At 42.1% G+C, this 12,958-nt stretch overlaps 1 protein-coding gene across 3 annotated transcripts in view; it reads left to right on the forward strand.

Annotated features, from left to right (window-relative positions):
* Nucleotides 1-12,958, forward strand: part of LOC110524662 (exocyst complex component 2) — a 158,004-nt gene that overhangs the window by 11,001 nt on the left and 134,045 nt on the right. For all 3 annotated transcript variants that reach the window (XM_021604507.2, XM_021604508.2, XM_021604509.2), the window contains 3 exons: nt 5,226-5,387; nt 10,526-10,702; nt 10,976-11,102. In XM_021604507.2, the coding sequence (XP_021460182.2) occupies nt 5,270-5,387; nt 10,526-10,702; nt 10,976-11,102 (422 nt within the window). In that variant the 5' untranslated portion in view covers nt 5,226-5,269. The remainder of the gene's footprint in view (nt 1-5,225; nt 5,388-10,525; nt 10,703-10,975; nt 11,103-12,958) is intronic.

A 12,958-nucleotide genomic window follows, 5' to 3' on the forward strand; every position in this document is an offset into this window, starting at 1 on the left:
TTATCAAACATCTTCCTACTCATTGGCCACATTACGGATGTTTTACCAACATATTCAAATATTGATTTACATATTTTCATTAACTTTATTTTGATTAATTTATTCATACTATTTCATCCTTCCACAAGATATAGTCCCGACACAAATCTAAGGTTGCTACCCAAGTCGGCTCGTTCGTTTTATCGGTTCTGTATCTATAAACGCGACCCAGTCGTTCATTCTAAATGTTCTATTGCCATACTACTGGCTGGCAACGTTCTTATGCCTTGCTTGCTAGCTAGCCAACTACAGCTAACTTACAGTCACGTCAAACAGTGCAGCCAGAATAACAACAAAGTATCTACATTTGCATTTGTTTAAGCTGTTTTCTAGTGACATTGTAGTTGGCTACATCCATAAATGAGCTAACGATGCGTGATTTCACCTGGCATAGAAAATGTGCTCTTTCATCAGGACACTGTTGTTCAGAGGAGCTAGCCAACAACACAGCTAACACAACACCAACACAGCTAACACAACACCAACACAGCTAACACAACACCAACACAGTTAACATGGTCACTTCAATCTGAAGTGGGAAAGACTGCAAACTAGCATTTCGTTTCCTTTGACGTGTTTTCTATTGACATTTATTTTTATATGTCCATAAAAATGATGCTGATTCATGATTTCGACTGTCTGAGAAACGCTGCCTGTCTCTCTCCTCCCGACTCCGTACACAATCATTACTATGGGACTGCTGGAGATTGTTTCAGTATTGAAATTCAATGTTGCAAATGTCAGAGAGACAGATGGCAAGGTTTATACAAATCTCCGTTATTGAAAACCAAATGCTAGTCTAAAAGAAATGGGAGATAATGTCTAGATGCTTTTTACATTAGAGATCACGTTTATAAATTGTCTGGCTGGGCTGCTGAGACAGTGGATTGCGCAGTGAGATGGAACCGAGTAAATAGGCATTTCAACGTAAACTTGTGGAATAGACATCGGTTGGAATGCGTTTTTAACGAATCAGCTTCCAGGATTAGACCCACCCGTTGTATAAACACAGGATAAACCACGAGAATGTTAAGAAGAAACCGGCAGAGAGAGCAGTCCTTAACTGCCTTTTTATATGACTTTAATTGTTATTAATGTACTGTGTGCAGTCTCTAGCCTACTTGATTTTCAGGTGGTTTATTGTAGGCTTTCCAAAGAGGGTCCTTTAGTGCCCCCTAGAGGATTTTTGTAGAACTAATAAACACACACTGCTGTAATACAATCTGCAGTGCAGTCATGCAAATACTGTTGCTTAGCTTACCTGTTTTTTTTTTTTCTTCACATTTTTTCAGTAACAGTATGACTCATGGCAATGAACAATAACCTAGTGAAACCTGAATAGGCATTCCTATTCTGGAGTTAGTTTTGATACAGCTTAGTTTTGTTTCTGCTCCTGTCATATCTAAGAGCTTGGTCAATATAAAGGACGTAGTCCTACATAAAATGTTTATTCAAAATGTAACATCTATGCCTCAATTGTCACTGACAGGGTTGTTCCACTAGCTTGTGACGTGTGGCTCGTGCAAGAGCCTATGTGCTCTGTCTGTGTGTGTGTGTGTTACAGAGTGGAGGGGTCTGGGCACTGTTCCCGTGTCCATGCATGGCCCCCAGAGTAAAGTAAACACAGCGCTCTTTTCTCATCCCAGCCGTCAGCATGCTCTCCCCAGGCCCGAGCCAGAGACCACACAGCCAGACCACACACACACACACTGCCCAGACCCCTCCACTCCGCAGCACAGATCCCTCCACACACTCTCTCACATACACAGAGACCACACAGCGCCAGCTCGGGCCCCTCGCATGCAACCGAGCAGAGCTGTCATTCTTCCTAGCCTGTGTGTGTGTGTACACAAGATGTGGATAGAAACACTCCTGTTGAGGAAACACAACAGTTGTAGACATTTTGTGCAGAAGAAGTCAGACTAACCCCTATATTCCCCACTGCCCCCTCCATTCAAACTCCCCTTCTAAAGATATGGGCTTGATGAACGACAGACGAGGCGCTTGTTTAAGGCCTGTTAGCCTCTTATCTTCTCCATGTCAGATCCCCTGCCCCTAGATAACCTCTGACAAGCACACTGCAGCGGAGGTTAGATTAGGCTGCATGAGTTAGTCCTACATCCCCTTTGAGTTATCAGACCGCCATCTCTGTAGTGTGTGTGTGTGTGTTTGTGAACTCAGATTACAGCCTAGTAGAACTGCTGTTCTATCATTCTGTGTGTGTAGTTAGCTAGGTGCCACCCTGTAGTGTGTGTGTGAACCCAGATTACAGCCTAGTAGAACTGCTGTTCTATCATTCTGTGTGTGTAGTTAGCTAGGTGCCACCCTGTAGTGTGTGTGTGAACCCAGATTATAGCCTAGTAGAACTGCTGTTCTATCATTCTGTGTGTGTAGCTAGCTAGGTGCCACTCTGGAGAGAGAGAGAGTGTGTGTGTGTGTGTGTGTGTGTGTATCTAGCTAGGTGCCACTCTGGAGTGTGTGTGTGTGTAGCTAGCTAGGTGCCACTCTGGAGTGGTTGGATGTGTGCTTTTGTGAATGTGCTGAATAATTTTGAAGGAGTGTTTTTTTAAAAACATTTTTTACATGTATTTTTTGTAAACTTCGTCTTATTAAACTTGTTGAGTTTATCAAACATTTCCAACTCCAGAAATGAGCCCAATAGCACATTGATAAAATGATTTGCATTGATAAAATGATTTGTTTAAATTATTTTAACATATTGGGCTATGCATATAGCCTATGCATGGTCCATATGAACAGGTAAGCTATTAGCAATAAACATTATAACCTGTTGCCCAACTGATGCAGCAAAGTGCAAATACATAGGCTGGAGCATTGACCCAATTGGGCTAATCATTAGCCAGATCCCAAATGTGATATTTTAACTAGATATTATCCTATTGATACATTTTATGTCCCCAAAAACTTGCACAGTGATTATAATGTAGGCCTACCTGTTGGTGTAACTTAGGGTGACTTTCCACCCGGGGTAACACGCACCCAGCCTGTACTTCTCACAGAAACCACTTCATGTCACAAGTTTTCCCCCCAACACTTTCTCTGGTTGCCACTACTCTTGATCAACAAAAAATATTATCTGTCTCATTACCATTTCTAAGTCACTTCCAAAAAATGATTTTGAGGTAGAGTTGCGTTCTACCCCAAGTTACCCTACAATTGACCGGTGTTACATTCAGCCCCACTCTCCCCTATGCACTCACTGTGAATTGCAGAGCAGTAACATGTTTAACCATGTTTAGCAGTTACACTGGTGGGCACCGAAGGCAATCAATTAATAAAACCTTGGAAGAGTTCAGTGTTGGATAGCCATAGCATCCCTCTCTGTTTGAGCTGGGTGTTTGAGTAGGCTAAACTAACTAGCTGCGTTCACTAGCTAAGTAAATGAAAGTGAAAAAAAGACACTGAAATATAGCTAGCTGTCTCTGCCTCTTTCCCGCGTCTTCAGTTTTGAATAAATTCATTTGTTAATTGTTCAACTACTCACCAGATGTTATGCACTGCAGTGCTAGCTAGCTGTAGCTTATTCTTTCAGTACAAGATTAATTATTTGATCTTTCGATTGGGTGGAAAACATGTCAGTTCATGCTGCAAGAGCTTTGATACGTTGGAGGACGTCCTTCCGGAAGTTATCATAATTACTGTGTAAGAGAGTGAGAACCATGAGCCTCCTAGGTTTTGTATTGAAGAATGTACTCAGTTTCCGTTTCCGTCTTCCTCTATCTGTCCTCCGGCTACACCATGGTGCTACCCTACAGAGTGCTGTTGAGGGTACTGTAGACCTTCATTGCAAAACATTGTGTTTTAATCAATTATTTTGTGACGTGAATATACTGAACAAAAATGTAAACGCATCATGTAAAGTGTTGGTCCAATGTTTCATGAACTGAATTAAAAGATCCATAGGCACTAAGAGCTAATTTCTCTCACATTTTGTGCACATCCTTGTTATGAATATTTATTCTTTACCAAGGTAATCCATCCACCTGACAGGTATGGAATATCAAGAAGCTGATTAAACAGCATGATCATTACACAGGTGCACCTTGTGCTGGGGACAATAAAAGGCCTCTATAAAATGTGCAGCTTTGTCACGTAACACAATGCCACAGATGGCTCAAGATTTGAGGGAGTGTGCAATTGGCATGCTGACTGCAGGAATGTCCACCAGAGCAGTTGTCAGAGAATTGAATGTTCATTTCTCTACCATAAGCCACTTCCAATGTCGTTTTAGAGGATTTGGCAGTACGTCCAACTGGCTTCAACCGCAGACCATGTGTTACAGCAGCCCAGAACCTCCACATCCAGCTTCTTCACCTGCAGGATCATATGAGACCAGCCATCCAGACAGCTGATTAAACTGAGGAATATTTCTGTCTGTAATAAATCCCTTTTGTGGGGAAAAACTCATTGGCTGGGCCTGGCTCCACAGAATGTGGAGCTGGCTCCCAAGTGGGTGGGCCTATGCCCTCCCAGGCTGCGTTCCTGCACAGTCATGTGAAATCCATAGATTTGGAACTATTGAATTTATTTCAGTTGACTGATGTCCTTATATGAACTGTAACTCGGTAAAATCATTGAAATTGTTGCGTTTTATATTTTTGTTCAGTACAGTTTTATCTAAAAATAATTAACTAAATTATTCAAATTCACTGAGGAGGATGGTCCTACCCTTCGTCCTCTGAGGAGCCTCCACTGCGGTTACATGGCCTACACACACACATGCACCCTCTAGATATATTAGGGTAGGGCTAGCTATTCGGTCTCTTACACAAACACACACGTTGTGTAGGTTAGGTTATGTGGAATCGATGAGGGAGAGCAGCTTTATTTATCCTGCTCTCTGAGGTTTACATTCCTCCTTTCCTCCCCCCCTTTCTCTCTCTCTTAGTCCGGTCAGAGCTCCTACCAGCACCCTCATGTCCTCCTGTGTTTGTAGACATTGTAGCCTTCACTGTGAAACTCTTTTAAATATAAGCCTTTTAAGATATTCTAGTCTGCATAATAAAACATTATAAAGGTTCATACATGCTTAGAAATAATAACACATGAGCCTATAGCTGTGCTGTACACATTACAGCTGTTTTTATGTCTCTTGGTTTCTGTATTAGACTAATATCCGTGTTACGTGTCCTTCTGTCTTTCCCTCTCCCCTGCCGTGTTCACAGGTTACTGACTGACTTTGTGTTCCTGCACACACGTGACCACCACCATGTCTCGTGCCCACCAGCCCCCCCTGGTGACGGGCATCTCACCCAACGAGGGCACTTCATGGACCAAGGTCACCATCCGAGGAGAGAACCTGGGTACTGGCCCCGCAGACCTCGTTGGTACGAGTATGATACACACATTCACATGCAAGCACAAACTTACACACGCACAGGCACGAATGTACACACACACACTTGTTATTTTGCATTCGACTTCTGACAGTCAATTCACTTCCATTTTTAAAAAATAGATTGCCCACCTTTCTGCAATGTAATTCATTGCTGCGGTTGTTTTTGATACGCACTAAACTGAATAATTTTATGCAAGTGTTTTCACTGTGTGTTTGTGTATGAGAGAGAGTGTGGTATTCTCTGGCTCTTCCCAGTCTGTGAGTCACTGTGAGTTCATGCCGTTATGACCCTTCATCAGAGTCAGACTGAGTGACTTTTATTAATTTACCCAGAGCCTGGATAGCCTACAGTCTACCACAGAACACACTGGACCTTAGTCAGCCGTGGTCAGGCTCTGCTTACATTACACAGTGTTTGTTGCTGTTTATCAAATGAAAGGTTTTCATTACTTTTTGAAGGGGAAAATACTTTTTTATGATTCTAGATTAAATTACTTTTCGTTTCTTTCAACTGAGTGAAACCTCTGCCTAATTCACAATCTTTTATACCCGGCCAAGATGATGAATTTTAACCCATATTAATTTTGTTTAAAAATAAGACTGTATGTAAAGGTATTAGAGCATAATTAAACAATAATTTTAGGCCTACATTTAAAAGATGTGATTTAAATTCTCAAACAAATTATGTCTGAATAATATGTTATTTTAGGTTTTTGGTATGTGTTAATTGAATTTAGACCTAAAATAATATTTTCTAACCGTTGTGGTAAAGATGTATTTGTCAAAATGTTGAATTTAAAATGTAAAGATTATTATAGCATTGATGGGAGTCTTTTATTAATATGGTAGTCAATATGTAGGAATATTAGTTATGATGATTTATTGTTAAAAAGGAGACATTTTGTTACCACAAAAAAATATACATTAGATACTCTAACTAAATACTGTATATACTGTTTTTATTCAATTTGATCAAAATGTAATTGACCAAAGTTATTCAATTATTTAGAATTATGGGTTAATTGTTTTTACAGAATTACAATAATTGTTTTGTTTTAAATATATACAGTATCAGTCAAAAGTTTGGACACACCTACTAATTCAAGGCTTTTTCTTTATTTTACTATATTCTATATTCAAGAATAATAGTGAAGATGTCAAACACCCAAAAAAGTGTTAAACAAATCCAAATATATTTGATATTTGAGATTCTTCAAAGTAGCCACCCTTTGCCTTGATGACAGCTTTGTACACTCTTGGCATTCTCTCAACCAGCTTCATGAGGCAGTCACCTGGAATGCATTTCCATTAACAGGTGTGCCTTGCTAAAAGTTAATTTGTGGAATGTCTTTCCTTAATGTGTTTGAGCCAATCATTTGTGTTGTGACAAGGTAGGGGTGGTATACAGAAAATAGCCCTATTTGGTAAAATACCAAGTCCTAATTATGGCAAGAACAGCTCCAATAAGCAAAGAGAAATGACAGTCCATTCTTACTTTGACTGACCTTCATGGTCTTAATGTGGAACATTTCAAGAACTTTGAACTTTTCTTCAAGTTCAGTCACAAAAACCATCAAGCGCTATGATGAAACTGGCTCTCATGAGGACCGCTAGAGGAAAGGAAGACCCAGAGTTACCTCTGTTGCAGAGGATAAGTTCAAAACAGTTACCAGCCTCAGAAATTGCAGTTTAAATAAATGCAACAGACACATTTTAACATCAACTGTTCAGAGGAGACTGCGTGAATCAGGCCTTCATGGTCAAATTGCTGCAAATTAACCACTACTAAAGACACCAATGAGAAGAAGAGACTTGCTTGGGCCAAGAAACATGAGCAATGGACATTAGACCGGTGGAAATCTGTCCTTTGGTCTGATGAGTACCAATTTTTTATTTTTGGTTACAACCGCCATGAGACGCAGAGTAGGTGAACGGATGATCTCCGCATGTGTGGTTCCCACCGTGAAGCATGGAGGAGGAGGTGTGATGGTGTGGGGGTGCTTTGCTGGTGACACTCAGTGATTTATTTAGAATTCAAGGCACACTTAACCAGCATGGCTACCACAGCATTCTGCAGCGATACGCCATCTCATCTGGTGTGCGTTTAGTGGGACTATAATTTGTTTTTCAACAGGAAAATGATCCAAAACACACCTCCAGGCTATGTAAGGGCTATTTGACCAAGAAGAAGAGTGATGGAGTGCTGAATCAGTTGACCTGGCCTCCACAATCACCCAACCTCAACCCAATTGAGATGGTTTTGGATGGGTTGGATTGCAGAGTGAAGGAAAAGCAGTGCTCAGAATATGTGGGAACTCCTTCAAGACTGTTGGAAAAGCATTCCAGGTGAAGCTGGTTGAGAAAATGCCAAGTGTGTAAAACTGTCATCAAGGCAAAGAGTGCTACTTTGAAGAATCTCAAATATATTATAACTTTTTGGGTTGCTACATGATTCCATATGTGTTATTTCATAGTTTTGATGTCTTCACTATCATTCTACAATGTAGAAAATAGTAAAAATAAAGAAACACCCTTGAATGAGTAGGTGTGTCCAAACATTTTTGGTATGACTGGAACTGCATATATATTTTTGGGTTTGACATTTCACATTTTTGGCAAATTTAAGTTGTGCTAATGTAAAGAAAATAACTTGTACTTCCACAATTCCTTTAGCTGCTATTTCAAAATGCCTTATTGTTTTTATTTAATTATTTTTATTTTACCTTTATTTAACCAGGTAGGCTAGTTGAGAACAAGTTCTCATTTGCAACTGCGACCTGGCCAAGATAAAGCAAAGCAGTGTGACACAGACAACAACACAGTTACACATGGAGTAAACAATAAACAAGCCAATAACACAATAAACAAGTCAATGACACAGTAGAAAAAAGAAAGTCGACATACAGTGTGTGCAAAAGGCATGAGGAAGTAGGCAATAAATAGGCCATAGGAGCGAATAATTACAATTTAGCAGATTAACACTGGAGTGATAAATGAGCAGATGATGTGCAAGTACAGATACTGGTGTGCAAAAGAGCAGAAAAGTAAATAAAATAAAAACTGTATGGGGATGAGGTTGGTAGATTGGGTGGGCTATTTACAGATGGACTATGTACAGCTGCAGCGATCAGTTAGCTGCTCAGGTAGTTGATGTTTAAAGTTGGTGAGGGAAATGAATGTCTCCAACTTCAGCAATTTTTTTGCAATTCGTTCCAGTCACTGGCAGCAGAGAACTGGAAGGAAAGGCGGCCAAATGAGGTGTTGGCTTTGGGGATGATCATTGAGATATGCCTGCTGGAACGTGTGCTACGGGTGGGTGTTGTTATCGTGACCAGTGAACTGAGATAAGGCAGAGCTATACCTAGACTTATAGATGACCTGGAGCCAGTGGGTTGTGGAACATCTGTTGCTTAAAATTAAACTCTGTGGATAGTCTACATTTATTTTTATGTAAATGCCCTGAATTTGTGGCATTGTCAAAATGCCACCACTCATTTCCCTAGAATTTCAGTATTATATACAAAAGTATGTGGACACCCCTTCAAATTAGTGGATCGTAAGTGCTGTTATTGTGAAGTGAAAATGTCTAGGAGCAACAACGGCTCAGCCGCGAAGTGGTAGGCCACACAAGCTCACAGAAGGGGACCGCCACTGAAGCGCATACAAATCGTCTGTCCTCGGGTTGCAACACTCACTGCTGAGTTCCAAACTGCCTCTGGAAGCAACGTCAGCAGAACTGTTTGTCGGGAGCTTCATGAAATGGGTTTCCATGGATGAGCAGCTCCAGACAAGCCTAAGTTCACCATGCGCAATGCCAAGCATCGGCTGGTGTGCTGTAAAGTTTGGACTCAGTGGAAGCAGTGGAAACACGTTCTCTGGAGTGATGAATCACGCTTCATCATCTGGCGGTCTGACGGACGAATCTGGGTTTGCCGGATGCCAGGAGAACGCTACCTGCCCCAATGCATAGTGCAAACTGTAAAGTTTTGTGGAGAAGGAATAATGGTCTGGGGCTGTTCTTCGTAGTTCGGGCTAGGCTGTTTAGTTCCAGTGAAGGGATATCTTACCGTGATTCTGTGCTTCCAAAGTTGTGGCAACAGTTTGGGGAAGGCCTGTTTCAGCATGTTGCTCCTGTGCACAAAGTGAGGTCCATAATACAGAAATGGTTTGTCAAAATCGGTGTGGAAGAACTTGACTGGCCTGCACAGAGCCCTGACCTCAACCCCATCGAACACCTTTTGGATGAATTGGAACGCCGACTGCGAAGCCAGGCTTAATCGCCCAACAACAGTGCCCGACCTCGCTAATACTATTGTGGCTGAATTAAATTAAATCCCTGCAGCAATGTTCCAACATCTAGTGGAAAACCTCAGAAGAGTGGAGGCTGTTATAGCAGCAAAGGGGGGACCAACTCCATGTTAATGCCCATGATTTTGGAATGAGATGTTTGACAAACTTTTCGTCATGTAGTGCATTTCTGACCACTAATATCCCTGGAGCCTGAAATTAGCCTATTAGATGTTGGATAGCAACAGGTGTGTGTTAGTTAGTTAGTGCATCTACTGTATATTCAAACAAAACAACCAGTACAGAACAAAGGCAGGAAATGTCCTTTGTTACTGTTTTATCATTTACAGTTTGTTTCAGTGGTTATTTGTTGATCATCTCTCACAGGATTTTATGATGTTTAAGTGCAGTCATCTGTAGCTCTCTGTTCAGTTCCATTTGGTCAGATAAATCAAATGGGGGGGGTTTCACTTTCTCTATTTTTAGTCACTCTCTTTCTTTTCTCTCGATCACTTTCTTTCTCTCTAAACTTCTCTTTACTCCATGAGAAGGGTCAGATAGAAAGATAAATAAAAGAGAAAGTGTAGAAGTAGAGTAAATAGATCTGTAATGAGCCACTTAACAGTGAAGTGACAGCACTCTCAGTGTGGAGAGAATGATGAAGCTGTGGCAGACTTGCCAGGGCTACACAGGACTGACTGGACCCTGGGCTGAACTTTGACCCCCTAATGACAGGTTTATTAAACTGCTGTTTGTGTCATGCCTCTTCTCTCAATGTGTCTCTGTGTTATTACTTGTCCTGTTGCTGTAAGCGTGCCTATATATTTCTCTCTCTCTAAGGTCTCTTCATCTGTGGTCACAACTGCCTGCTGACGGCTGAGTGGATGTCAGCCAGTAAGATAGTGTGTCATGTGGGCCCAGCCAAAGACGATAAGGGAGAGATCATCGTCAGCACCAAGTCAGGAGGACACGGCACCTCCACCGTCTCCTTCAAGCTGCTCAAGGCTGAGAAGATCGGTAAGATGGCTGCTGTCTGTAAGCACTCCAGTTCTAATACAAGTCTCTCTGTCAATCATCAGAGGAACTCTAGAATGACTACTCAGTGGCACAAGTACAGACAATCTTCCTCGGTATTACCAAGCAGAGGCAGCGGGGAACTACAGTATGGCTACTCATACTGTTTTGTCCTGTGTTGCTGTACAAACTGTATAGTAGCTCTGTCAGGTACTATTATTTTGTGTGTGTGTGATCTTGGCGGTCCCTCAGTGATTATGTGTGTCTGTGCTCTAGGTATCCTGGACCAGTCTGCTGTGTGGGTGGATGAGATGAACTATTACGACATGAGAACCGACCGCAACAAGGGCATCTCTCCCCTCTCCCTACGCCCCAGCAATCCATTGGGCATCGACGTAGACAAGTAGGGACATACAGACGCACGCACGCACACTACACACACACACGCGCATGCTACACACACACAAGACACGCATGCATGCACACACTACACACACACCACACACATACATAAACACACAGGTTCTAGTCTTTGAGTCATGGTTTAGGTCTGTAAACAGAAACAAAGGATCCCCATGTGGAGGTGTTTGAAATGTTATGCCAACACAGCAATGGCTCAACTGGATTTAACCACTGAACAATGCACTGGAGACAAAATCATTGTGTTTAAAGGAGAGAGAAGAAAAGAAGAAAGGAAATAGTTGAAAAGAAAGAGTGCAGCCCACCACACATGGTCATAGGAGGCGTGTGGTGTGGTCTCAGCCTCCCACGCGCCTGGCAGAGAAAGCACAGCCTGTAATGTATAGTTGAGTTTATATAGTTCTGGTATGTCTGTGCTCTAGGCCCTCTGGTGTTTGTTTGGTTTAGAGGGGGCAGGGGCCAAGTGACCACTCGTGGCCAGGGAGGTTAGCCCCTGACTGAGCCGCAAACCCTCCATGTCCAGGGTCACTTTCCTGGGCCTGCTGGTAGGCTGCAACCCATAGAACGAGTTATCCCGAACTGAGAAACCACGGTTTCTTCTCTTCATGTTATTAGCCACATTAAAGACTTTCTCTGGTACTTTGGCGACTAGTAAGTTTGTTGTTTTAAACCTCCCAATTTGGGCTGGATGTGTCTATGTGTAGTTCACACATGCATAATATTTGAGCAAAGTTGCTCTCTTACCTTAATTAGCTATGAAATCCCTAGTTTGAAAGCAACTGCTTTCTGGAAGCTGTGCGGCGCCATTTCCCCCCACTTGGGCCAGCCCCCTAGCAATTCGAGTTTCAGCCAATGAGCTTCAGCCCTTCGCCATTTTAGTGACTGTTAGCAAGACGTACACACAGTAGAGAGCGATCAATGACGTAACGTAGTAAGCAATTTTTGTGGATCGCTTTTGGCTCATGGATGCTACTTTCAGAGCTGCTGGCTAAAAAGTATGCAAAAAGATGGGAGAATATCTAGTAAAGACACTCGTCCATTAAAATGGACACACACACACTGCACAGTACACACACACACACACACACACTGCACAGTTCTCACACACACACACACACACACACACACACACACACACACACACACACACACACACACACACACACACACACACACATCACATGAATGAATGTAGCCAATGCTGTTTATTGAAGAGACAGTGGCTAGCTGTCCAACCAGACACAGTTGACCAGGAGAAGTGGAGTGGACGGAGTCGGACAACCTTTTAGTGAATCGTTTAGTAATTCAATAACTTTCAACCCATGATTATCATTACGAGGTCTTGAACCAGTTTGAACAAGTTTGTCTGGTGGTGATGTCACTGGCTGGTTATTATTGCCGAGAGGTCAGACAGGAAGTCATCTTGTCGGTCTGCAAAACACTTCCTGGGGATGTCATCATCAACCTGTTCCTTTTTATTTTGGTCCACACGCTACAGAGTAACAAACCTCGTCCGAGCCGCAATGCTCCAGTAATAATGTCCCAACTGTAACTGCTTGTTTTGAGTTCGCCTACTGAACTGCATGAATAGTAAGAGCAAAGTTTCTCTCAGCGTATACGTATGTGCTTCCTGTCTGTAGAGCAAAGCAGCGGATCCGTAACATGTGAGAGCAGGCTTTGATAACGTGCCAGGTATGGAGATGAGGGAATAACTTAACGGACTGAGAAAGTTGTTTCTCTCTCTTTTGCTTCCTGACTCTCTCTCTGTCTCTTTCGAGATACATGTGTAAATTGAATATGCCACTTTGTAGAAGCTTTGTAAAGTGACCTACAGTGCAT

This window comes from Oncorhynchus mykiss, chromosome 5 (assembly GCF_013265735.2).
Source record: "Oncorhynchus mykiss isolate Arlee chromosome 5, USDA_OmykA_1.1, whole genome shotgun sequence".
NCBI classification, from domain to species: Eukaryota; Metazoa; Chordata; class Actinopteri; order Salmoniformes; family Salmonidae; genus Oncorhynchus; species Oncorhynchus mykiss.